This window comes from Falco naumanni, chromosome 3 (genome assembly GCF_017639655.2).
Source record: "Falco naumanni isolate bFalNau1 chromosome 3, bFalNau1.pat, whole genome shotgun sequence".
NCBI lineage: Eukaryota > Metazoa > Chordata > Aves > Falconiformes > Falconidae > Falco > Falco naumanni.
Window position 1 is genome coordinate 26,070,861 of NC_054056.1, and position 27,023 is coordinate 26,097,883.

At 42.8% G+C, this 27,023-nt stretch overlaps 1 protein-coding gene across 1 annotated transcript; it reads right to left on the reverse strand.

Annotated features, from left to right (window-relative positions):
• Positions 1 to 932: 932 nt before the first annotated feature.
• SYCP2L (synaptonemal complex protein 2 like) lies at positions 933 to 25,708 on the reverse strand. Its single transcript, XM_040585752.1, has 29 exons — positions 25,673 to 25,708; positions 24,345 to 24,369; positions 23,239 to 23,324; positions 23,018 to 23,106; positions 22,880 to 22,914; positions 21,932 to 22,074; positions 21,411 to 21,463; positions 21,001 to 21,046; positions 20,185 to 20,277; positions 20,039 to 20,099; positions 19,490 to 19,638; positions 18,609 to 18,669; positions 16,147 to 16,265; positions 15,652 to 15,727; positions 15,415 to 15,490; positions 13,476 to 13,524; positions 12,298 to 12,353; positions 11,605 to 11,659; positions 10,862 to 11,018; positions 9,737 to 9,786; positions 8,544 to 8,640; positions 8,010 to 8,101; positions 7,780 to 7,843; positions 5,892 to 6,023; positions 5,024 to 5,142; positions 3,604 to 3,698; positions 2,051 to 2,150; positions 1,911 to 1,969; positions 933 to 1,425 (listed from the first exon to the last, which is right to left on the reverse strand). Exons 1-29 carry the CDS (start codon positions 25,706 to 25,708, stop codon positions 1,311 to 1,313), a joined length of 2,388 nt encoding a protein of 795 aa, XP_040441686.1. The 3' UTR covers positions 933 to 1,310.
• Between the last annotated feature and the right edge of the window lie 1,315 nt (positions 25,709 to 27,023).

A 27,023-nucleotide genomic window follows, 5' to 3' on the forward strand; every position in this document is an offset into this window, starting at 1 on the left:
TCGGTAGAAGGTGCTCAAACGCCAAGAGCAGTAGTGGATTCAGGGGGTTGCTAGTCAGCAGGAATGGTCACATTGTTTCCTACTTCCTTCTTCCTTGGAGTTCATACTGCAGGGAAGGAAAAAAGGTAAGAAAAGTGTTTCAAAATTTTATACAAATGTTTACATTCCATAAGATCAGAAGCCACAAAGATCCTAGAAGCACGTTTAGACTCGGGTTTTAATTCTCAAGCACCCACCCTGGAGTAAGTGCTGCTGGATGAGCAGCTCCCATGATCCGATTGCTCCTTCCTCAGCCCTGCCCCTCTTTAAGAGCATCCTTCAGGAGCACCTATGGTAAGGGAAAGGCACATGTCCCTGAGCAACTCAGTGCTCCTAATAAAAACATTTCGCTATAGAAATATTTCCCTATAAAGCTCAGGATCCCAGCTTAAACAGCTAAAAGAAACAAGCCCTCTGTTTTCAGCACCTTTTCTGAAATGCCAGGCCCAGTCTCCCATAGGGACACACAGGCTGTTCCATCAACACAGGGAGCTTTCATCAGCCCCATGAAGAGCAGACACACAGCATTGCACACATCACAGTAATCCATCAGTCTTACAGCAGGAATGCTGAACCCCCAAAGCCATCATGTCCATGCATAAAAGCTGCAGCAGCAGCAGCAAAAATACATGCACATGTGACTGGGCGGAAAAGACGGAAACTAAGCTTTGTATCAAAGTTAACAAAGTATGCAGCTTCCTTTACAAATGGAAACGGGGCCATAAATTAGTGATTAGGCTCTGAAGAGTTTAACAACTTCAACAGAATATTTAATTAGGATACAAGGTAAATTAATAAATTTGGGGTTTAGAAATTGAATTTGGAGGCATCAAGGTTAGATGTTGATAGACCAAAAAAGCAAATGACAGAAGCACACAAGGTGGTGTGGGGCTGCAGAGCTCCTAGCCACACAGGTGTCACAACGGCACAACTCCAAGGGCAAGCGGGACAAAGGGACAGAAGATAACTGCATTGGGGGTCACTAACTACACAGAAAACAGCCTCAGGACAAAGGAATCCCCAAGATACGAATTCAGGAAAAGCATCACTACTTAATAGTCCTTTCCCTCACCTTCTTCCTTAGGCAAGTGCTTTTGGACCACTTTCCCTAGATGCTAGCAGGGCAAATATGGCTTTCTCTATGCTTTCCATGCATCAGGACCGGAGGCCTCACAAAGAACCAGCCCCACAGGTAGGCTGACCAAAGGTTTCCCCTCCCAGGACTTCAATTTCATTTTCTCACTTCCAACACTTCTCAGTCAGGCCACAGCTCAGAGCCCACCACCCCCACGGCACTGCTTGTGCACCACACGTACCGTTGTATTCTGGATAGCATCAGCAAAACTGTTTGCTGTTTCACCCAGGGCCGAGTCAATGGACTGAATTCTGCAAGAAAAGTGAGCTTGGCTAGTTTGCCTGTGAAGCATTAGTAGTTACTGATGAAGCTTGAACAGAGATATTTACCAATCAAAACCAACCTGAGGATTCCCCCTTTTGCAGCTTTTGGCCCAGCATTTGCACCAACAGTACCTTTTACATAGGAAACTATTATTACCTCCTTCCACCCTCTTGGACCCCTGGATACAGATGTGACCAGAGGACGCACCTCATTCCAGATCCTGGTGCAGGTCTCTTGAGGTACATGCCCGTCATGCACAACTTCCCACACAGAGTCCCTCCTTGCACCCTTGTCCCAATGCAAAACCCTCACAAGGCTGCAAAGGCTCCATCAATGACCATCAAGCAGAGGTGCCATACTGGGTTCAAAATACTTCCTGAAATACCAGTGAGGGTACCACCAGCCTGGCTACTGCCCTCTTTAACCATCTTCAAGGATTTGTGACCATGCAGGGCAGCTGGTAGGGACATACCTTTGCTTTTGCTCATTGCAGAAAGAATTCAGTTTGAGCAGCTGCGTGTTCCAGAAGTCCTAAAGAGAGCCCCAAAGAAAACCCCCATTACTTGGGAAGGAGGTACCTTCATGGGCAGGCACACAAGAAGTTGTACACACCACTGCATCCTTCTCCATGTCTACCAAGATTTGAGTTTCCTTCTCAAGACTGGCAAGCTCTGAAACAACAATCTTCTGGAAGGTCTCCAGCTTACTCAGCCTAGTCATGGAGAACAGAAGTAAGTTTGACACTTTAACATGCAATAGCACAAGGCAGATGACAAGCCTTTCAGCACCAAACCTGCCTTTTAGGCAGAAGAAAATGTCCTTGCTGAACTATGTGAGGCAGTTTTGCTCTCAGGTGTGTCACAGAGCACATGAACAGCAACCAGTAACAGAGGTGCAGGACAGAGCACCCAACAGGGTTCCCAGGGCATATTCTCCTGGCCTCCAGGGATTTCAGCAGAGATTTCCCCAGACAAAGAGAGCATCTTGGCACAAAATTGGATTTCCTACCATGAGTCTGATATACACATACAGTGTTGTGACAGGATGCCAGAGATTTCTAGACCTTCACCAGCAACACCCTAACTCACTTGGGTTTGCTACCTTTCCCTGGTGATGGGATGCCAACCCATCATCTGATGGTGACTTCAGAAACTACCCTTCTGGGGTAGCGCAGTTTTGCCTCCACTGTCCTGCAGCTCTGGTTGGCTCCAGGTTACTTGGTTAATAACATCAACGTACAGAGCAGCACCTCACTGCCGCCAACTCCAAAGCATCCCCTGGTTTTGTTTTGGGGTTTTTTTTGTCTGTTTGTTTGTTGTTTTGGGTTTTTTTGTTTGTTTGTTTTTTTAAACACACTTCTCTGTGTACCTTAACAACAAGCAAATTCTGCTTATGGACATCCTGCTGATACCTGGGATTTTGCACTTTTACAGGCTGTCATTTCACATATATGAATACAGGTCATATATTTGACCTAACTCCTGGAAATTGAATGTGTAGAAGATACAGAGGCCTGATAGACTTACTCATATCTTCGGCTGTGCTTGTATTAAAAATCCATAAATATTATAATTGATTTCTATTATAATTGATTTTTTTATTTAGCTCCTATCTAAGAAATTCGACAACCTGCAAAGCACAAGGACCTTCTTAAAGCCCCATCTGGTGAGTGCCTGTGAAGTCCACTAGCTGGATATTATTTCATGTACATGGAAACAATCTACAGAAGTGGGTCTATAACAGACCTCCTCACTTTTCTTCTCCCCCACTTCATTAAGTAAGAGTCCGGTCTCTTTCTTAAAAGATGTAGAAACAGAAGCTACTAAGTGTAACAAGAGGGGTTTTAAACAGATTTGTGAACACTGGTGACTATCAGAAGACAGTCTAAGGACTGACTGCTTCATCAGCTGCTCCTGACTCAGGCTTGTTTTGCATTAATTAATCCATCCATTCTTCTTTACAGGAAAAAAAATAAAATCACAGGATCTACACTTCTGGAATTCTTCTTACAGAGGAGCAAGAGACACACACAAGCTATTTTGCCTTACAAACCATAATAAGTGCAGTAGCTTACTGTCAGGTTCACTTAAAGAGGCATTCCTTTCCATGTCAATCAAAATTTACACAAAGCTGAAGCTGTTTTCAGCCAGCAGCAGGCAGCTTACCTGCACTCATGGATCTGGTTCAGCAAGGTGGACAAGTTCTTCTCCGAAATCCTCAGGGCATTCTGTGCACTGGTCTCCATCCTTTTGTACCGTGACTAGCCACAGGACGCACCGTTAGCGATGGGCAATGGCCCAAGCCAAAAACTAGAAGTGTAGTTTGCAAAAGCTTTGCCTGGAATACAAATCCCCCTGCAGGCTGCCATTCAGCTTAGCAGAAACCATCTTAAGTCACATTTAAGCCTAAGTGAGATGACACATAGAAAGGGTGCTCCAAATATGAACTGATTTCATTCAGCCACACTAGTTACACCAACAAACTCCTATGTAACCCATGCAGCTTCAGGTCAGGGTCATCTTATCCAGCCAGCAAAGCAGTGAGCTTCACCCCGTACTGCAACACACTTAACTGCACAAAACCAGGTCTTTGTTAGCACCACTGCAGATCAACACCAATGCAAACCATGTGCATTTTATTCACTACTGATTTGTAACTACCTTGACTCAAGGACTTTGTGCCAAAGTTTAGTGTGAACACCTAGCACCAGCTACAACAACAACAACAAAAAAATCATGGTTGCACAATATGAAGTGCTGATCCAGTATGTCTGCTCTGCCATGTCTGGTTTGTTCAAAGCTTTTAAACACGGGAAGATGCTGTGATGGGTCAGATACTTCCTCTCATATCAAACTTGGTTTAATGCCCACATTACTTGTTATAGCTAAATCAACAGTAGCAGCTGGCTACTTGCACTGCATGTCAAGCACATCTATGCAGCTGAGTGAACCAATCGTGCAACCAGCACCTCTACATACTACTAAGCTCAAAGACACAAGCGTGTCCATGTGGATCTTACACGTTCTAGTCAATAGGTGCAGCCTGTATTGCTGTCTGTTTTCCATTATGGAAAAGCTGCATAGTCTTGCATCGCAGTGAAACTGCTCTGTGCTCCAAAAGGGAGTTTCTCTGTTTTTGATACGTGCCCATGACATTGACAATGACCCACAGATCAGTGCAGGTACACCGTCACTATACTGGGTTGTCTTTCACAAAAACTTTGATCCCTTTCCTCTGAGGAAAGTATTTGAAATTCCCTCTGAGGAAAGTATTTGAAATGCCTAACCAAATCTGATGTTCCAACATATTGAGAAGACCAAAAAAAAAAAAAAAAAAAAAAAAAAACAAAAAACACAACCTTATTAAAAATTCCTTTCTGCCTTTCCTGTAACACTTCTCAGAGTATATAGGTTGAGCAGAACACCTCTGGGAGCTTCAGGCTAACCAGAGGCTGCAGCCAAAACCCTGCTCTTGAACGCAAAATATAAATGGGATGTTTGCACCAACTCCCCTGGTGATAAAAAGGTGATTTCACATACTATAGGAAATGCCGCACACAGCACACATTAAGAGAATGCACGTTACCCAGAGCAATTTCTTTAGTTGGCTGATGAAGCTCTCAAATGCAGTAATCACCCCTGGATCACTGATGTCTTCAGGCATTTCAAAAAATACATCATCCACATTATCATCCTTTTCCTGACCTAGGAGAAAGCACATGCCCAGTTAGTACAATGCTGGAGGGCTTCTTGGAATATAAACTCTCCTGCTACTGAAGGCTTTGTCATTCACGTGAATGCAATTTGTGATAGAGCTAGAATTTTAGTCTTGCTCTTCTACAGCCCACAAGCAGGAGGGAAACTGCCCCAAAAGGCATTGAGAAAGACTTGTCAGAAAGCAGCGTGGAAGTAGAGGCATGATACTAACCAAACACAGAGCACAACGTATTTACAGATAAAGAGGCAAAAGCACAGCACGAAGGGGAAAAGAACAAAAAGAAAAGTCAGGCCACTTTTCCTGTCTTCCGATTCATTTCAAGGGAAGCCTAGCCCCCTTCTGTTCGGAGTTAGCAGTGTTTTGCAGTTACTTTGTCCGTTATCTGCATGTTTTTTTCAGGTGGTTTTTTTTGGTTGGTTTGTTTGTTTTGATTTGTTTGTTGGGGTTTTTTAACAGCTCCAGACAATCACTGTTCAGAAAGACTAAAAGGTGTGGACATCATTAAGTGGCTTCTTAAGTGGATCATGGTTAGTGAACCCAAAATCCCATGTTCACATCTCTACATAGGTGGTAGCTAGTGGCAGCACTGCAACACATGCCTTATGCTATGTTTTGACTTTTGGAGAAGATACTCTCCCTACAGATATCTCTCTTCAAGCTTCCATTGACTTCTACATCAAAAAGAAAAAGCTGGAAGCATTTAAACACTTTACCTGAATTGTCAACCTGACTTTACCTGTTTGGATCTCAGCTTTGTTCTCTACTGAATCAAAGGCATCCCTTGCTTTATAGGAAGCATCAGAGGACAGATCACTTGCTTCCCAACTGGAAAATTTAGGCTTTTTTATGACAGTGCTGCTTAATATACCTAGAAAGAGAACAGAAAATGTTTCAGAAAAGAGTTGTTCTTTTGCATGAGGTATGTGCTAGTATCTACCAGCTACTTAAGCAGAAACCACCACTGAAACTACCAATGCCACAGAAAAGCGGGCAACTTCATTTTAGGGTCTGGCATCACACTTACAGGACAGGGTAAGACTGCACCAGCAAGTATTTTTCCCTTGCAAAAGCAGGCAACTAGACTGCCTAGCGCTACGCAGACAACTGGAAAGCCACCATGTCTCCAACTTAAAGACAATTTTGCTCTAACCATTACAATAAATAAATGAAACACACACACACTCTTGTCCAGCTTCTTTACATTCCTTCTTCCAACCCAAGATCTCAATCTGTTTATGCTTATTTGTTCCTAAGCTGGTTTCATCTGCTCTGGGAGAAAAAAGAAAAAAAATAAAGAAGAAAAAGAAAAAAACAAACCAAAACACATATAAATACAGAAGAGAGAGAAAAACTGACCACGCCCATAACAGCCTTCTTTTCTGCAGCTTCACTGGAGTTGCCACACAATTTCTTTTAACCCAGGAAATTCCTCAGGAACACTGTGAGGAAGGCTGCAGCCCACATTTTAAGGAAAGCTTACAAAAAAAAAAAAAAAGTCATTCCATTGCCTCAGTGTCCACTTCTCTGAGCTCAGCGAGGTATCTGCATCTGACCGACCACCTCTCTGGAGCCTCCATAGGGCAGGAAGGTGATGGATCCCAGGGCAAGGGGGACAGTCGGATCACGAAGAGCATGTTGAGGTAGATTTAGGGTTCACAAAGCAGAAGTCCAGATGCAGTCGCAAACCACACCTGAAATTTCTGAATGTAACACTACTTATGCCATTGCATGGTATCAACTCCTCTCCAACTGTAAGACTGTAGAGTAAAGAGTGATAAAAGTCCTCAGCACTTATCTTTTCCCAAAATTAAGCAGATGCATGAGTGCAGGGAAAGTATATTCTGCAAATGCTGGACAAGTAAGAGACCCATTGGGAACATGACTATAGCCAGCTCCTGAGAAAAGGGATGCTTCTGCCAAGACCAAAGCTTCAGTGACTCCGTTCATAGTCACAACAACAACTTTAAGACAATCTCTCAGAACTACCTCAGCATCAAGAGCATTAGGATGAAGACAGCCCATTCTGCCTCAGTTTTCCTTGAAGTTCAGTTGTTTCCAGTCACAAAGAGACCGCGCTGCAGTTTTGAATTAGTTTGTGCAAGTTCAGTTTCGTTTAAAAAAAAGCAAATAAATCCCTAAGTGCCACTTACCTAAAAAAAGCTACAACAATAATAAAGCACCAGTACAAGTCACCATTTACCAACTGCTTATAACAATGTTGTTCTGTGTCTATATGCTTAGGTACAGAGAAAAATCAACAGTTTTCAGGGATGCTTGGGTTTTTAAATCAAAGTTGCCACTGCACTTCCAAATCATTAAAAACTAATGTTCATGTGTCTCTTGGGTCACTGCTTTATAAATCCCCAGCTCTTAACAGCTATGCTACAAGTTCCCCTGTGATCAAGGACAGGATTTAAGAGTTAGTTATGAATTCCGGCATCTGTATAAAAGCATCTTACCATAGTCTGTCACGATATATGAAACGGAGAAATAGAAGGTATTTCTTACACAAAAGGTATCTCTAAAAACCTCAACACTTATTTGTCTTTGAAAGAAAATGAGAACTTTGACAACACCCCTTTTTACTTTTAAAGAGCTCTTCCACATTACCAAGACTGACAAACCTGAGTCCTTCCGCTTAAAACTGTCTTCTTCTCTTGACAATTTGCCAGACGCATTGTGAAACTCCTGAGGAGAGAAGGAAAAGAAAGCAAGGAGGTATCCAAGTCTGCACTGCAGACAAGCTGCCAGGGTTTCATCCAGTTATAGGAAGCAAAGCAACTCGATGCATTGGTTTTAGGCGAGAAGTAGCCTGACAGCAGGTTAGGAGGAGTTCAAGCGCTGCACACTGCACCTGCATAGCCTTCTCCACATCACTGGGATAGCTCCTGGTGGGTGTATTAAGTAGTAGTGGACCCTTTTCGAGCCCCTCCGAGGGCATTTCATCTGTGCAAGAGATCAACCAAATGACACAGGCAGTAGAGGTTGAATCCTATACTGACTAAAAACCTCAATTTAATGACATACATATAAAAAAAAAAAAAAAAGAAAGAAAGAAAGAAAGAAAGAAACCACCACCCTCTCCTTTCTCTCTTCACACAGGGAACAGACAGTGGCTCAGACTTAGTCCAAAGACTAATTTATTTCTGGCCATCAGTTCAGTTAATTCCTTCATGTCATTAGCCCCAGCTAAATTTCTCCCTGGTCAATAGACAATCTACAAACAATATCCAGCCCTCAGACCCAGTACAAGAAATATCACAAGGCAGAATGCTTATGAAGAAAATGCAAAATTAAAAACAAACACCACCAAACACACCCAAAAAGCACACCCACACATATCAAAACAACTTCCCTAACTCACTGAAGAAGATTAAAAGAGAAATACCAGCATTATCCACTGTAGGCATATCGCTTCCCTTGGAGCTGGGTGTGCTTGTTTTCCTTGGCATCTCCTCTTGAGCATCTTCCCTTGATGCTCCCTGCTAAAACAAAATTGATTCTAAGCATGTATTTATTTAAACACTACTATGAAAGTAAGGGTTTGGGCTGATTTGGGGGGGAAAAGATTTAGTTTGGTTGTTTTTTTAAATACACTAAGAGCAGAAATACACTTGAAAGATGCCTAACAATGCTAGGTCTTTCCAACACCGAAGAAGATCTGCGCCCTGAAGTTCAATGCATGCATAAGTTCTCCCTTTAGCCATTAAAGCTGCATAGCATATAAAGATTTTAATGAACAGAATAAAAGCATGCTAGTCAAGAGAAAAGAAAAAAGCTTTTATTTTCCCCTGGAAGCCTTAACACAACTACTAGTTATGGAGAGTTTAGTGCCAAACTTTCTGTATTTATGTGGGGACCTTTCCTAAACATTTAATGCGCAGCACTTAATGGCTGGGCACTGGGAGTCTGCCATTGCTTAACTGTGTTTTATTTTGCCTGATGTATGCCCGGTCCGCTAATTCCTCCATCAATATATTCTATGGTTAGTTTTCCCAGGGCTATAGGTGAAGGTGGAGAAGGACAGCTGAACCAGGGCTCAGCGTGAGCACAAGACTTGGAATAAAAACCTTGAAAATTGCCAGCAAAATGCAGAGGGGAGTGTGAGCTTTCCCAAAGCGCCACAGGGAACGGGGCAGAGGACAGCGTGGGGACACAGCCCGGGAGGCCCAACTGGGATTTCTGCAGGTATGTGGATAGGCAGCTCCAGCTCTTGGCAGGACCCCAGAGCTGAATTCACTCCTGTGGAGCAACACCTGCATCCCCCAAAGCAAGTGTCACATCAAGCTATTCCTGCCCAATTTTCTGTCTATCAAAGGTAAATAGTATTATTACAAAACAACATGCTTAGGGTTCATGCACAATTGTTTCTATGAAGTTTCCCATGTTTTGCTAAGTTCTCCTTGTTTTCCCACTCTCTGGTAGATCAATACAGTCTCAGCAATCCTTGGCAGACAAATCAGTTCACCAGAACATTTGAGAAGAAATATAAAACCAGTTTCTAATTCCCCATTCATTTGTGCATGTTTTGCACACAGCATGGTTTTAAACCTGAGGCACCTAAGGATGACAGCTCCTTACCTTCTTTGTCGGGTAGTCACCGCCGCTACTTGCAGAAGACACTGGAAGCACTGCAAGGAGAAAAGCTGAGCTGGTTACTGACAATGAAACCATGTGTCTTACCCAGTTATGGTCTGCATCACAGCTAACTCGGTTTTGAGTCTGATTTTCTAGACATTTACAAGAGAACACTTTGCAACACTTCAAAAGCTTCAAAAAAGACCCCAACCTTTCTAACAAGGCTAGATGCCATGATGCAAACATACACCACTTGCTGCTTCCAGAGCAGTTGCCAAAAATAGGGCCAGCTGAGCAGCTTCTCTGATGGTCCCCAAGTCCCCGCCAGGACACATGGGCTATCACTGCAGCGAGAACAATGACTCCCATAGGAACACAGTATAAAGCATAATTTCTCCCTCAACTTTCTTTTGCTTTTCCATCCCTACAGAAGCCAACAGCCACCTGAGCAAGGCTTTTCCTCCATGAGAGGGATGGAGACATTACAAATCTCTCAGGGCAATTCAGTTTGGATTTGGAGGTTCCAGCAGCCAACAGACCCATGGAGCATGGCTACAGGGGACGCACACTGTTGGTCAGGCCTGAGCAGAGAACGCTGTTGGAGGACACTATGTCTGACTTTGTGCATCTCTCAGAGAACAATTGACCTATCTGTGTTTAAAAAGGGGAGCAGAGCGCAATGGTCTGCAAATTGTGTAGTTTTTCAAGGTCTGTTCCCCAAGTCAGTCGTATTCCTGGAGAGATGAAGAACGGAAAGTCACAGGGAGGAGGTATGGCCGCTCCAGAGAGATCTTCCTCTTCTTGTGTTCAAGACCCCAACACAGGCATCAACTTAGCACCCGTGGGCTCTTCAGCCCCACTTGCACAGAGGGCTGTACCCACGCAGACACTCAGGTGCCCAATTTCCACCTGGATGTTTGAACCCCACTGCGGGAAGGGGGTGGGAGCCTGGTCCTTCGAGTACAAGGGTGCACAATGCGCCTCCCCCGTCGGGCACCCCTCGCTGCTCTCCCCTGCTTGGATCAGAATTCAGCCAAATCGTCCCTCTCCAAACCATCATCAGCCGGTTACTTATCTGCAGGACAGCACATCACGCACAGCTAAGCATCAACAGGGGACCAAGCTTACCTTTTAATTTACTTCTCACCCTGGATCTTTTTCGCGTATAGTCAAGAGATTTTGGCAACAGCTCTTTCTGAGAGTCAAGGATCCAGCTTTTTTCGCTCTCACCAGTGCTTCTATTTTCATCGCTGCTTTCAGAGAAAAGATGTTTCCTGTAACTGGACTAAAGACACTATAAAAAGTGAGTCCTGCTCGGTCAGCTCCCTCCACTCACCCAGAAGCCCCCCAGCCATTCCCTCTTCATCTACTGCCAAATTATTCCATTTCTTCCTTCCCACAGTACAACACCTAAAGCATTTTAAGCTGTGAAATCTGCCAAAACAGCAACAGTTAACTGTCAAACCAGCAGTGTAAAAAACACCAAGAGGCAGATGGTTGCCCTTTGCCAGCATGGGGTTCACAGCATCCTCCATCCTCATCTCCCCCTCCCTTCTGTATCTAGATAAAAGAGCTCTTGGAAGGAGGAAAGCCTCAGCATGCCTGAGCTGCAGCCAAGAGTGCAGCGAGAAGAAAAAAAAAAAAATTAGCACAGACATTCACTCGCTGGTCTGGCAGTCCTGGTGCACCCTAAGCACTGTTTTTGGTAGCAACAAGCAGACTGTTTTGAGGTTACCAGGCTCACATTCCTCCACCTCTGCACTGGCTAAGCCTCAAACTTCAGCCTCTTTAAGGGTGCAATCAATTTGTATAGGTGGATACACACACAGCAACCAAAGCGTCAAGGGATAAAAAAAGCACAGATCGCCTACCAGCCTTCTCTTGAGCTTGTTCGGTTCCTTGTTCTTGTCTCCTGTTTTCAAACTCCTGCCAAGTAACCGAGAAAGACCCCAGTAAGAGGAGCAGACACTGCAATAGCACATCACAGCAGCACAGAAGGGACACAGCCAGATAGCAAGGACAGGGGGCTCCTCGAGACACCAACAGGAGAACCAAACTGATAGTGCCAGTCATTCACCAAATTTTGCTTCTTTGGTTGATTTCTGAAAATAGCGATCTGGGGATACCTGGAAAGTAGCACTTTTTTTGTTGGTTTTTTTTTTTTTTTTTTTTTTAAAAAAAAGGCTATGTACTTAGAGATGGCAAGTCGCTGGCAGCTTGCTATAACTGGAGGTAGCCAAGGCAAGACAGAGGGTTTAAGCTTTTTTCAAAAATCGGTAATTTAGGCATACGATCAAGGAACAGGGGGTGTTTGAGAATTAAAGTCTTATTATTGTCAAAACATATAGAAGTCATTATTCTCTGTAGTAGCTTTTGTATTCTCAAGTACTATTGAAATATTACTATTGATAACATCCAGATACTGCGACAGCTAAGCAAGGAATTATTTTATCAGAAACTCGCACAGCCTTTTTGATCCCATCTTAAAACAAGTTAAACTAAGGCAAAGAACTTTTCTTTCACAAAGCAAAAAGTTCATAAATGGTGCACACACAATCCCATACCGCTGATTTTGCGAAGCAACCTTCTGGCTAAGAATCTTTTCTTGGGCTTCAGCAACCTGAAAGAGAAGCAGGTATTTGTCTTGAAGTCAAATTATCCCATAAAACAAACCACAAAATTAAGATGTATCAGAACTCAGAAGGGCTAGAGGAATGGATTACGAGTCCAGCAGGAAAATTCAACTTTTTGACAGTGGGATTTGTTGATTGGAAGTGTCAGAAATTATAACAGACAAACATCAGCCTTCTATAAACAGAGTTACTTTCTCTTTTCCTTGCTTTACGAATAACGGTTATTTTAAGCAATAGCATCGTAAGAGACGTCATTTGAAGCAGCAACACTGCTAGTAGCTGCAGGCTGCAGGTGCCAGCCAGCCTTTGGGCAGGGCTGCAGGGGCAGAGGGACCGGGTACCATGGAGCAGGGCTTTATGCTGACACCCAGTGGCAGTAGCAAGGATTGGAAGGTGTCCAGTTCCAAACAGAAATTCGGGGTGCCCGTTCGGCACCCATCGCCGCTGAGCTGACAGGCGGCAGCACCCACCCCAGGGAGGAGGCTGACAGCCAAAGGGTTTGTGCGTGGAGCCGTCTTGATGGAAGCCATCGGGAGCAAGTTCTCAGCTTCCTGAGAAAACCCACACTGGTCAAACTTTGGTATCAGGCAGAACGATTCGTTTTTATTCAGTTTTTCTAACAGTCTGCAAATATGAGTCAAGCAGAACTTCCAAGAAAAGTTTTGTGAAGACCGGCTTTAACCAGGGATTTCTAACTTGCAAAGCATGGCTCAGAACGGACTTCAGCCTCTTCTGGTTTAGCCTCTAGGAGCACAGTGAAGGACACTCAATCTGCTTTCAGTACCAGTAAGACACAAGCAGAGGCTGGCCTTCGACCACACAGCTTCACTGCAGCAACAGCTCAAGCTACAGTTGATTTTATCATACATTATCCACCACAAAACTCAAGTAGTGATGAGCATTCTCCCCACCTCAAAACAAAAAATTGCCATGTATAGCACCATGCAGAAAAAAACAAGAGCCTCGGATTCTCAGTTGCCTGCTCTAACAGTGTCTCCATCCATACCACATTTCTGTGCTAAGAGATAGCCCCTACTTCAAGTTACTGCTGTTAGCTGCTGGGCTGGGACCTGAAGCGCATCTCCTAACAGCTTCTGTCTCAACTTTACCTTTTCATGACTTGCAGCATCTGAGATTTCAAAGTCATAGATTTCCTTCCTGCAAGACAACATATACGTGGCAATGACTTACAATCATGAAGAATCACCCTATGGAACTTCACTAAGAATATGGGGGGGTAGTGCGGTTTGTTTTCACCCCCCTCCCCTATGAACTCCATTATACAGTAAACAGATACTTTATTGCCTAAAAATGCTGTTTTCTCAGCTTCTAAACAAAAGCACTCATTCTTTTCCTACTCAGTCTCTATCATCTGTCTTGATTCTAGCTCTTTCCATTGTAAAATTTTAATTTTAAGAGAAATAAGATAAAAGGTAGCCTATCCCTGTTTACATTGGACATTTTGTTCCCACATCACCAATAATAGTATGTGGTAGGAAGAAATCATAAATGGGAAAGTATTTTCAGAAACATTTAAACGGGGAAAAAAATCCATTTAACTGTTTTGAAAATTCTAATATTTAAATGTTTTCTCTCTCTAATCGCTTCTCTGTATGCATCTAGATTGTTTTCATGTCTTTCAATACTTAAACTTGACCGTATCTTCAGTTCTTTCTCCAGATTGTAACCATGTTTTTAAAAAAAAAAGTCTACAATTATTGCTCAACACGCAGCACACCCGGGAGGCGTACTTACTAGTGGAAGAAAAAGAACTGAGCTGCTCGTTAGTTAAAGGTTCCTGAGGGAAAGGAACTCTCGTTTTCAGATGAAACACTAGAGGGAGCAGAATGACCAAACTAAGGAGTTTTTCAACTAACTTCAACACTGCTGCTCCTGCTTTACTACAAACTCTATTTGCTGCGTCAAGTTATTTGGTCTTAAAACACAGAACTTGTAGTAATGATGAAGTCCTGCATCAAGTTTTCCCATTCTTATCTACAATCAAATAAAAAATTCATCAAAACGCTTGAGTGGGGGGTTTTTTAAGCTGAGTCAGCGCACTGAAGCAGGATGCCCAAGGAAGCCCTGGAACCACCAGAACCACAGGGGAGATCCTTGTGTACAGTTCGTTTGCTCTCCTGCTCAGCAGCAGACATTAGCTTGCACACAGCACTGGGCACAGAGCACAGCAAGAGGGTGCAAAAAGGCTGCATACAGCCTTGAAACCCTCCACTGCCTCTGCCCGCAGTGCCACTGGCTTGGAACACCAGCAGACCCACGTGTGTGCATGAGGGAAGGGGTCAAAGAGACCATCCTGAAACTGTAGGACACGTGGTGCCAAAAATAAGCTTAGGTATTTGTGAAAGAATCATAGTCAAGTCCAACTGTTAACCCAGGACTGCCAAGTCCATCACTAAACCATGTGCCTAAGTACCGCATTTATGAGTCTTCTAAACACTTCCAGGGATGGCAATTCCACCGCCTCCCTGGGCAGCCTGTTCATTTACAATCCAAAGAGTCGGTTTGTGAGGTACTAGCAGGGAAAAACACTTGCACCAATTAGCATCAAAGCAGTGGTTTAAAAGGTGTGTAGGGAAGAAAGCTAATCAGTCACTCCACAAAAGTCCAACTCATTAACTATAAGAAATGCTGTCCTGCAAAGTTCGGGGCAGGGGGTGAACTCATGTTCACCTGATCTTCCACAAAAGTCACGATCCCCCTTATGAACAGTTACATATTTGGTGAGCTCTGGTTACACAGCTGAAGCTAAACTCCCAGTAATACAGCTGAACGCTCATCCTGTACTTTAATTAAATTCATGATGAGAAAGAAAATTCACACCAAAGTAGCAGCCGAGCCAGTAACCAAACGTCACAGTTCTGCAGCTCCAAAGTGCTGTAACTCTGAGCAGCCAGCCTTGCTAGCCAGGGTAGCAAGACAAACTTTGGGGTTTATTCTATCGATTATTATATGAAAAAACTTCAAGATTACATGCATTAAAACCCCAGGGGAGGGAAAACAAACAAACAAAACAGAAAAAAAGCCCACCTTGTAACTTTTTGTCTGCGAGACCCTCGCCTAGGCTTAGCTTTCGTCCTTGAAGATGAAGTTTTGGACTTTTTTGCTGAAGGAGGGAAGGAAACTGCAGCTTCACCCACTGGAGCTACTATGAAATACTTTATCTGCTTTTTGCTGTAAGGCCCACAAAAGCAGACCCTTCACCATGTCACCTGGGGGACACTTAATTGGGTCAGACTTAAGGAACTGAAGGGAGCCACGCCTGACCTGAGCCTTGGTTAGCATCTTCCACGTAAGGCTGCTGGTTCACTGTATTCACGGTGACACCAGAGTTAACCACTTTCTGCTCGGAGACATGAAACCATGAACAGAGCATGCATATGACCGATAAAGAAGTGGGGTTGGTTGGTTGGTTTTTAGGAACAGAGATTTTCAGTGCTAGCCTGTGGCCACAACTGGATGACAGGTTCATCATCAGCCACACAAAAACATTTTAGGTTGCACATAAGTGATATGATGAACTCTCAACTAAGAGCATCCCACCATCCCCTTACAAGGGGTAGCAAAATTTCTTCTTTCTTTTTAAAGCACTTTTGCCAAAATTGCAAACATTGATATAAGATGGAGTTTGAAAACATTGCCAGATCTGGGTACAAACTAGTTTTCTTTGAAAGAAGGTTTTAACCACACCTATAAAAAAGGGAGACTGGAGAAGGGCAAAAAAGGGCACAAGGAGTGTTTCACCATACACCAAACACTTACTGCTACAGTGCCTGTTAACTGCTGGCTGTGCTGAGAGGTTAAGTTGTCTGATAGAGTCTCCACGTTCCCAAAGTTTGAAGGATCTCCCGTCATCTGTGGTTTGCTGGACTCTGGTATTGCTGCAGAAAAGCAGTTGAGCGAGAAGGTCATTGCAGTAATTGAATACACACACCACCACCCTTTTCCGTTCTTGCTTACATGCACAGAAGCATAACGATACAACTTAACAGGCACAAACATCTCAAAATTTTTAATAGAACAGAACCATCAAAAATCTCCAGATTATACAGAATTGCAAAGCAAAATCAACAGCATTTTGAGTGTACCCCTTCCAAGCCCCTCTTACTATATAAATACATATAACTATCACCTTATTTCTACCTTGGCTCTTAGTTCTGGAAGACATGGAACAACCCTTTGTGTCCGACTAAAACAACAAACCAGCAGGATCTTCCACCACCTGTTTCCTTCCACTGAAGGTCCACTGGGCACTGCAAAAGTTGTCGCTACAGATAAACTACCTTCTTCCCTTTGTACTCCTTGCTTGCTTCAAGGAGTAGTGTCCACCTTGTACCTCTCTGCGTGTTTCATGGTGGACACTGATGAAGGAATTTCTCCCTCACCTGTACCTCCAGGATCTGAAGGACTTCCATTCTAGCTCATTTTGGGTTGTAACTGGAAGAAAATGAGGAGTACTACCAAAGTAGTTACTGCCTCAGACATTTAGAGCTGAAGTAGCTCTTTCTACTATGCACCTGGAGAAATCTGACCTACACAATAACTAAGAGGAAAGTAAAAATTTGGTTTTAATATCAGCACAGAAAGAACGCTACCTAACCTAAGGGCTCTTCAAACTCGTGATCCATTTCTGAGACGGTGGGTGGTAGCAGTAGAAAGAGCTGTGAGTTTATAACCTTAGAAGATTTGGAAATCTCTCTTAAACAAGTTACACCAAGGAACAATCTGCACAAAAAAATAATCACTTCAAAAATTGAAATACAGCCAGTTTTGCAGCAAGGACATATCCCAGCCTTCAAAAAGGAAAGATCACTGTACAGAAAAAAAAAAGCCACCTCCCAAATAATTTGAGACTGAAATTGAGCTAAGGAAACATTGCCCGTTGATGATCAATTTGATCATGCACGCCTCTTGCCTTTGTGCTGAAAGCAGCTTTTCCTCAAGACTAGGGGTCACAGCCTTGCAGAGCAGGGTAGAGGGAAAGAAAGAAGCTACTTTCTCTTCCCCTTGGACAAACGCCAGGCTTGGACCTTCCTTTGGGTCAGGCTCCCAAGCATCACATCTGTACTTCAGGCTCTGTGTTCGCTCGACATCTAGCATGTTTTGGATCAAAATGAAACCCATCAAACAATGCTGGAAGGAGATGTCATGCAGGAGATGGTCACTGGCAGCGCGAGAGACAGCACCACTTGATCACAGAAAATTCAGTGTGTCCAGTTCAAAGAAATACAAAGCACTTGCTCTAGGCTGGTGAGAAGAAGGAAATAACGGCTATTCCAGGTCCAGCTAAGAGGCTTTCCTACCGTCAGGCACATAGGCACATTTGTAGCTGGGGCACACACAGGGACAGCCCTGTGACACGAGGCATTTCCAGCAGCACTGCCCCTACGCGTGGCAGCAGGTCACCTCCTGCAGACAGGAGCAGCGTAGCCACTCAGCTCTCTACAGACAGGGCCTGCAGGTGAGCGTTTCTGCAGCACCAGGCACCTCCAGGGCATCACTCACCCTGTGTGGGGAAAGAGGACTGGAGCACACCGTTCTTTATCACATCCCCTTGCCGAAAAGGAACAGAAGTCACATCCCTGCAGGAAACCTCGGCAGAGGCTACCCCACCACACACACCCCACCGCGCAGAGGAGAGCGCGTTAAGTGCCAAGGTGTGAGCACTGGTCCATCAGAGGACCTGTGCTTCCACAGGGACACAGATGTCACCGTCCCCTCCTGCAAGGAATCTCCCACAGGCACCTGCGTGGCACAGCCAGACCACCAACCATGCACAGGGCGAGCAAGAAGGGAGGAGAGCTGGGTGCATCCCACTGCAGCTGCAGATGGAGAAACACCACTGCACACGCTTGGCACGTCAGAGGTCAGCCAGCAGCAGAGGTGTGCCTTGCCAGCCACCTGCCAGCACACAGATCCCATCTCCACGAGCAGTTCCCCTTCCCATGCAACCTCAGCAGCCCATGGTCACGGTGCCTCATCCTCGCTCCCTGGGACTCAGCATTTGCATGAGCACCAGTTACCAAGCTCATAAGATACAAACAGTAGAAAATTGAACTTGGGGGTCGCTTTTTTTTTTTTGCTTTTTTTTTTTTTGGGGGGGGGGGGGGGGGTGTCACGTGGTTAACCACAAGCTGTGGACTGCAAGTGAAGATACTCATTTGAAAGCCAAACAATTTAAATTTCATTAAATAAAACAATAATTTAAAAAAAAAAAAAATCACCTATTTCATTCTGTATGGCTTGCTCCCCAGCATGGACAGACTCCTCTTCAGCCATATCTATCTGTTGGTGTGAATTAATCTCATGGGAAGTGACCTTAAAAACAGTAAAGTCTTTATCTAGTTAAGGCAGCTACTTAATAACAAAACTAACAATTGTTAAACGCCAGCAGCAAATCATTGGATGCTAATTGAGTTGACTATTTAGAATGGACTCAGCTCCTACAAGGGTAAATGACAGCCACTATGCTACAGCTATTTACCGTCACATCAATATTTGTGCAAACCCCATGGTGTGTAAACAAATCACGAGTATAAGAAATTAACATATTAAGATTTAAAAAATAATCACACACATCCCCCACGTTTTTACAATAGCTCATAAAAAACTTGACGTTTTCAAGTGTACTCTACTTTTAATCTAGAAGTACTATTAAGATTTGAGTCTTCCAGCACCCCTTTTCTCCAGGTTTTTGTGTCAGTTTGCTCATCCTGTGCAATGTTAGTGCTTCGAGCTAATGTAAGAGCACATTTATATTTCTAGCTATGCAATTAAATGCCATAGGCTTTATTTACTACTTCAGAAACACGGCAAAAGTAATCATAACACGTTGAATTGATTAACAAATCAATTTAACCTTCCAGCTTCTAAACCATAAATTAGAGTCCCTTGAAACTTCTTTCCTAAAGTCTCTAATTTCTTTCAGGCCAAAGTTAAGAACATCTAAACAGTGGGTCAAAAATCCACAAGAGGAAGACAGATATATAATGAACATGCATAAATAAACACACACAAAAAAACCCAAACAAAACCACTGATTTTCCAGTGTATATCAAGTAAAATATAGTTTAGAAAAGAAAAAACACTCATACAAAGAGCTTACCATCATTTTTTCATCACCCAGAACTTTTCTAAGTATACTTAAAATGTCGAAGTCAGCACTGAAAGTTATTTTGATTTTTCTTGCTTCGGTTTTGTTAAAAGCAGCAGGAACCTTCATATAAATTGTAGCAATCTTTTGTCCACCATCCTCTGGGCAAAAAAAACCCAAACAAATAAAACAGTTAAACCTGTTTTAAAGCAAGACATTCAGTGTGTCACCCCTAAAAAATCTTAATTAGTGTTTGGGATTTTTAAAAAGTCTCTTACACCTTGAATTTCCAATTCCTCTGTTCATCCATTTCTTTCTCATTGGATCTAGACAATTATGCTGTTCCCCGATACATCTATAAAGTGACCCCTCAACACACCCTGCTTGTGTAGGGAGGGTGGGCTACTGTGCTAAGGGGGCCCCTAGACCTCCAACAAGACCAACAGGGAGAGAGGAGAAGACACAGAAACTCTCCTTGGTGATGGTGAAATTTTAGGTTGGCTCCATGTGTCTTGTGGACCCACAGCCAAAAGGAATACAATGCCAGCTGGGAAATCTTACCCTTCAGGCTGTAACCGCTGACAGCTTCTTTCGACAGCCTCACCGTGTCCCAAAGAGCACCCTTTGGAAAACCAAAGCCATCACATCAGAAGAGCTGAGCGGAGTCAGCGTTATGCTAACCCAAGGCCACCTGGCTTTGCTGTTACCCCGTTACTGTCCACATAGAAAGTCACGCTCTGGCTGCCAGCGTTGAAGTCAATCCAGAACTCCTCCAGCTTCTCATCTGGTGGCTTCTTCACCTGGGGAAGAAAAACAGCTGCTCTGCTGCTCCCAGTAAAAAAAACAAACAAACAAACACCACAACTGCTGCAGCATTCTCAGTTTTCTTTAACAAAAAATTGGAAGGTGTTGCCCTACACGTGTGTGCATACATATGCACACCTTGCAGAAATAAGACTTGGGATCAACCTGCGAGTTGCCAGCCTGCCGCTCAGCCGGCCATACCCACACAACCAGAAGTGGCTCTGCATCAGCCGAGGGAAAGGCGATACACAAATGCTCAGTGTTTGTGGTGAGAAAGACTCTACAAAAGCTTTTAGTAGCTTTCAGCACTTGAAATAAACCTAAGCAGTGGAACTGGCTTCCACTGAGTAGGTTTTGATTCGATACGAATGTAAGGAGTGGTGCTGCAAATACATTTAAAGACCAGCAAAGCAACGTGCAGGATCTGTAACTACGGCTACAGCCTTTCCTACATGGACATCAGGCTGCTCTTGTTTTCTGGCAGCCTGGGAGCTGCTCTGCTGGAGGAATCAGCATTGTCCTATCCTATTTCTTTTTAGAGATCTCTCTTCTGTCATCGCCTCAAAGAGAAGTGCTGCCTACATCGTTTGGTTGATACAAAAGCAAAGTCAGCAGCAAGGAGAGGAGAAAAAAAACACCAAACCCAACATATACCACAAAGCAACATTTTAACAGCAATAACACTGTAGGGAAGGTGTCACAGTGTTAAGGACTATTACCTCGTTCACGTCAGCAAAAGCAGACATACAAGGAAATGAATAGACTCTGGAAGAAAAGCAGACTTCACATGATACAGTCAACATCAGAGTTCAACTTTATCAGAAATAAAATCATTAAGATTGGTTATTGATTTTATTGTTCAAGAAATAATTAATAAAGTCCTAAAAGTAAATTAAGCTAGGAGAAGTTCAGACAATACAGTATTATATTAGTGATGCACTGTCTTCATTGATTTTACTTTCAAAAAAAAAAACCACCATTAAAATGAATAAAATCTTAAGAACTTCATTATTCGTATGTGATTTAAATTACTATTTTTTTTAAATATAACCCAGCTCAGTTTACAATCCCAGTTTTTCCCCTCTGCACTAATGCCAGCACCAGTTTATTCTGTTGGTTCACAGCTTACCTGCTTTCATCCCCAAGCCTTTCATTTAGCTTGTTAAGAAACTTTCTGCAGTCCTTCAAGACAAATGGCATCTTATTAAAAATGAGGCTACATTTCCTTTGCAAAGAGTTATTCTATTGGGCTGTGTAACTTCTATTCCAGTTCTAAGCTTTCAACTGGTCAGTTGAAAAGGGAAAGAAACACTCAAGTTGCTACAAATGGCTGGACCCAACTTACAACCAGCAAACCCCCAAACAAACCACAAAATTTATTTTATGCTTTAGAAGTAAAATAAAATAGCTCCTATTTCTGAGTTAACAATATGCCATTTTATATTTGCCAGATTAAAAAAAAAAACAAAAACAAAACAAAAAAAAACCACCACCACACACACACCATCCACAAATAACTACATAGCTTTGTGTATTAATAAAAATCAGTTTTGTAGGAACTTCTTACAAGGACGTCCTGACCGAACTCAACCAAAACTAGCCCCTATACACACTTGTCAAGTATGTTGTTTTCAAAATAAAGACCCTCACCGTCTCAAATTCTCTATCCTGGATCTCTTTGAAAGCTTCAGCAAGATAGTTATCTTCAAACCAATGGTGAACAAGGTCATCCCTCCATTTTTTTGTCATTAACCTACAAAGTGCTTCTGAAAGGGCAACCTGAAGGTCATAATCTAGGTGGTAAACATAAGCGCAGGGTAAGTATCACAGCCCAGCATAACAGAGTTATAGCATTGCTACTCTGGCACTTATATGCTACAGTCACATTCATCAGCCAGCTTCACCAAGGAAGGCAGCAGAGGGTAACAGCCAAGCGTTAGCTCCAGGCATCCCCAGCTCAGTGAGATCAGGGTGTGGAGCTCTGACCACAACACCTGCATGTGTCAGGAGATGTTCTTGGGGGTCAGGGGGGGATGAGAGCGGCGCCTCATCACTGACTCCCCAGGATTAAGTTCCATTTCACATGCCATGCTAACACCCTAGAAAGTGTTATTGCTAGGAGGAGAAAAAAGAGATTTCACTCAAGAGACTGCAAACCTTGTTAACAGAAGGTTGTCCATATCATGGCAAAGTAGTTAAAATTTGTTTTTTAAAGACTAATAGCCAGCATACTTTGTAAACACATACATAAATCAGATCTCATTACCTTTCAACATACATCAGTTTAGCTTTTCTTATTAACCAATATGAATTACTGACTAGAAAGAATTAATGCATTGTTGCATCTAACAGCTTTTGAATAATGTTTTCCTAAAGTACTACCCGACTTTCCTCCTCCCAAATCAACTCTTGACAAGGAAATAATTAAAATTATAATTCATTTTCAATTATAATAAATAAATATTATATATAATAATAAAATTACTATAATAATTAAAAAATAATAATGTAATAGTATTATATAACATAATAAATAAGCAGATTAAGTAAAGCCAGAGAACCCCAGCTTCACAAGAATAACCACTAAATACTTCTTACCACCAACCTCCAGTATAGTTTTTGCAAGGTCTTTCCTGAAACGACATAATGCAACAAGTTAAAGCAGAGAAATAACTTTAAGTCTTGTTGCAGCAAAGATGCTGTTTAGCTACTGGAGCTTGAGGGAAAGCCACTTACGTGAGCGAGCACATCTCCTCGGACAGAGGGAATTTCTTTCTCTGTTCCCGTGAGACACTGTTGAGTATAGAGTTGACGGTCCTCAGAGTCTTTCCCCCAACAGAAAAAGGGGCAGAAAGGAAAGTGAAATAACTGAGCAACATTTTTCACATTTCGTATCTAATTACACACACTTCTGTGCACACCTATCTGTAATTTTCTTCTCCTAGTAGAAGTCTTACCTCATGCCGCAGAGAGTAGCAAATGTTTGCTTCTGTCACTAGATGCCCTAGTTCAGGTAAAAATAAATTCACCAGCTCTTTCTTCCCTAGAAAAATCATTGGAAAGGTTACAGCTAGCAATGAGCTGGTCTCCATATAAGACAGTTGAAGCGACTACAGTTTGTTGTGTTGAAGGAGTAAAAATATCCCAGCTGCGGATGCGTTTTAAATTAAAACACAGCTTCCAACCATTTAATCCTAGCCAGAAAAGGGAACTGGTAACTTCTCCATAAAAAGCACTCCAGGTACTTTTAACTACTGACCTGCGTAACTATTTAAATGGGTACAGAGAGGAGAATCTACTTGCTAACTGCAAGAGATAAATCCGTAATACACAGCTTTTGTCAAAGTCCACAAAGCAAACCACTAGAGTATTAACCAGAAGACACTCATGCCTACTTTGGTCCCACTGGAACAAGATACAAGGATGAATAAGCTCATGTTACCTGGCCCACAATGTAATGTTTAATTTTTACATGCCTTGCGAGCCTGGATGTCTGGACACATGGGTACTTGTGCTTTCTGAAAGCACCTTCTCCCCTGCCCTAATGGAAAGCCAGCAGCCACAGAGAAAAACCTACCCACCGAAGTGAACGAGGACAGACATCCCTCCCTCTGCCTTGTCAGGGTGGCTGAAGGAATTACCATGTTATTCGGCAGCGGTGGTTGCCTTCAGCAAGGGAATAACATCTGAAGCCAGTATGAACAGGCATGCAAGAGCAGAGCTTCTCGCCCGAACTCCCTTCAGAAGCGCCGCTTACTCCAAGCAAGTGAAATATTTGATGCCCCCCATTTAGACAAGATGCCCCAGCTAGGTGTTTTTGTCAGCATATTCAAAACAAGCAAGTAAAGAGAACGGTAAAAGGGTTTGTGCTCTGATCTAAACAATGAAATTTAACGGGAGCTAAGTCAGCAGGAGGACTGAAAGAAGACATTGCAGAGAGGACGAGGGGGAAGGGAGCAGAAGGGAGAAGAGGAAGGGGATAGAATTCAAGCAGAATTAAGAAACCTGTTACCAAGACTGAGATTCAGGATATCAAGGAACAGAAGGGGGAAAAAATACTGACCTTCACTGCTGCACCGGCAAATCACCTGACGGAGAAAGCGAAGGAAGCCTTCGTTAACACGCCACAGCCCGAGAACCACAGCACTCAAAGCGCTGAGGTGCTTATGCCCCCACCATCACAGCTTCCAGGGGTGAAATAACATAAAACATCAGTGTACCCACATCAGGGAAAACAGTGCCACCTGATGCAGGTGTGTCACATATTGGTCACCCCAGGTGGGCACTATGTAGGGGGAGTAAAGGGAACAAAGCACCCACTTCCCCCAGGGATTTCAGCAGCACTTGAGAGCGCGGTGCCCTCAGGTCACCTGCAAAACCCACATCGTGGCATCGCTTTGTTACTTTTATTACACCTATGGGCCTATGTAAAAACATGTTTTACATTTACACACTACAGTGCTATATATCATAACTTGTGGTATCTGAAGAGTGTTAAAGTCCCTTAAGGAAAATTAAATATAAAATAAAAAAATTAAAGAAAAAAAAAACAAAACCCAACACAAATAGCGTTTCGTCCTCCACAGTGAAAGCATATGAAAGAAATGGAAAAGGAAGAAAAAGAGATCAAGTTTTGACAAATCAATAATTTAAAATATTTCATATGATTTCCATGTGGTTAGTAGACGAAGAAGAATATTGGGTTTGCCCAAATATCTTTTATCAAGTCCCCTAAAAATAATCATAAATATGCACACAAATACCAATGCACAAAGTGACAGTTCCAGTAAGCTACAGACAGCAAGACTGGGGGACCAGCTTGGGTAAAGAAGTCCAAAGTACCCTTCCTACTGCAATTTTACATCACTTAGGACTCCGATACCTTTAAAGTTACAAATATTTAAAATAGAAACCTAAATAAGAACTGTAAGCAGGTCAGATTATTCTTTAAATCTGCTGTTTCAAACACCATAGGACCAAATCACCAGGACCACCACGTCAAACACGCACATAAGGTGCAGCTCAATGTCAGTAACTTATGCTCTAAAAAAGAGCTTTGGCACAAAAGCTTTTGTTTAGAAAACATCAGAACTTCTTGCACATTTTCCTGCAAAAAATAAACACTTGGCTTTATGTTAGAAAACAAGAAAATGCTGCAGCCCTGTGCAGCCCCACAGCAGCTTCTCCCAGGTGTGTCAAACCTCAGCCTAACGCGAGCCCTGAGCACACTGCTGGGTGCTGCCCCTCCACACCACCTGAGCTGCATCCCAGACTCAGTCCTAGGACCAAGGTTTGTGTAACTATTTGTTTTTTAACAGAGAACTGTTTGCAGACAACGGCTTTCTTATCCAATAAATATGACCCTTCTGCCCCCTTAATGCACATACGTACCAATGCAGAGTCAAAGAAGTCTTCAAGAAGCGACATCAAAGATTTATTCTCGTTTGGGTCGATGACGTTCACAAATGCTCTCGTTCTTTCAAACCAAGATACCAGGTAAAGTTAAAAGAATCAGTTAAAACCTGGGAAGGAGGGTTGATAATCTTTCAACTAGATACATCTGCAGGAAACCTTATGCACAGAGACAGGTTTTTCAGTCCTTAAACTTCAGAGTCATATGCTGCATTGAAGCTACACGGCATTAAGGAACTAGGATTTTGCTAGGAGAGCATGAGAAGTGCCACCTTCGCACCCATTCAGCTGGACTTATTCTCCCCCTTCCCTCCTTTTGTCCTTCTTTCTCATCTCAAGGCACCCACGCTTGGTGCTCAGGACCTCCCTGACACAATGCACACTGCTAATGGCATCGTAACTCCTGTGGAAATTTCTAGAAGATCAATTCACAGCAAAATAATGTTTTAAAAATTAATCCAGCTTTTTCAAAGCCATTATTTTAATACTTGATGTTATTTTAATATAGTGTATGGCATCACACCCCTATGGCTAACTAGAAATCTATGCTTCGCTGGAGGTACAGAGCTCAGATTAATCAAACTTCATTAATAATCTCTCTGTACAGGAATCTTGAGCAGCTGTATCCCTGAAAAGCATAATTACAAGGTAGGATTACAACATTTTGGACTGAGGACTCCTTGATATGACTCTGCTAACAGAGAGATGTTAACTGTTCCCTCCTAGCTATGCTAGATCCAGGTATTGTTCATTTTCAGCACTAGTGCATTTCTGCTACTACAAGTATTACCAGCTGAAATCAATATTGTGCCAGACGATAAAATGCAATTGCAAATTAAACACACCTGGTTGACTGTCTACCTAAAAAGAGACCTTCATAAAGAGTAGCCAGTTTTAAAATTATAAAAGCACAAACTGTTCATCATTTCTATTACTAAAATTGTATTTTGTTGGAGCACTTAAGATGCATTTAGAAATTCTATATCATTTCACAAACAGGACTCATCAAAATTCATCCTCTATTTCCACTGTCAGCTTAAAAAACAAACAAACAAAAAAAACCATACAACCACACCACAAAACCATAAGTCAGGTAATAAGTGAAGCCAAATGTCAGCTGCTGTATAATGAAAGTAATGCAATGAAAGTAAGTATTTTTTCCCATCAGCTCATGCAATATATTAAAAAAATTTTTTTTTTTCCCCCGTGGCCCAGAAGCCATCCTCAAGCTCTCACTTCCTTGGAGTTCTCTTCTTCACACAGGCAACCTTAAATCACATTAGTAACTTGTATAGTAAGAATAATACTTATCTTTTCTACCAGTCCTTGC

What these genes read in the sequence shown, in the direction of transcription:
- SYCP2L (XM_040585752.1), bottom strand. Translation starts at nt 25,708, where the DNA reads ATGTCGCTTCTTGAAGACTTCTTTGACTCTGCATTG. An exon ending in TTGCCGGTGCAGCAGTGAAG is followed by an intron (nt 23,325 to 24,344) that starts GTCAGTATTTTT and finishes TGATTTTTCTAG; the next exon opens with GGAAGAAAGAGCTGGTGAAT. An exon ending in AGTTAACAGGCACTGTAGCA is followed by an intron (nt 15,728 to 16,146) that starts GTAAGTGTTTGG and finishes GTCTCCGAGCAG; the next exon opens with AAAGTGGTTAACTCTGGTGT.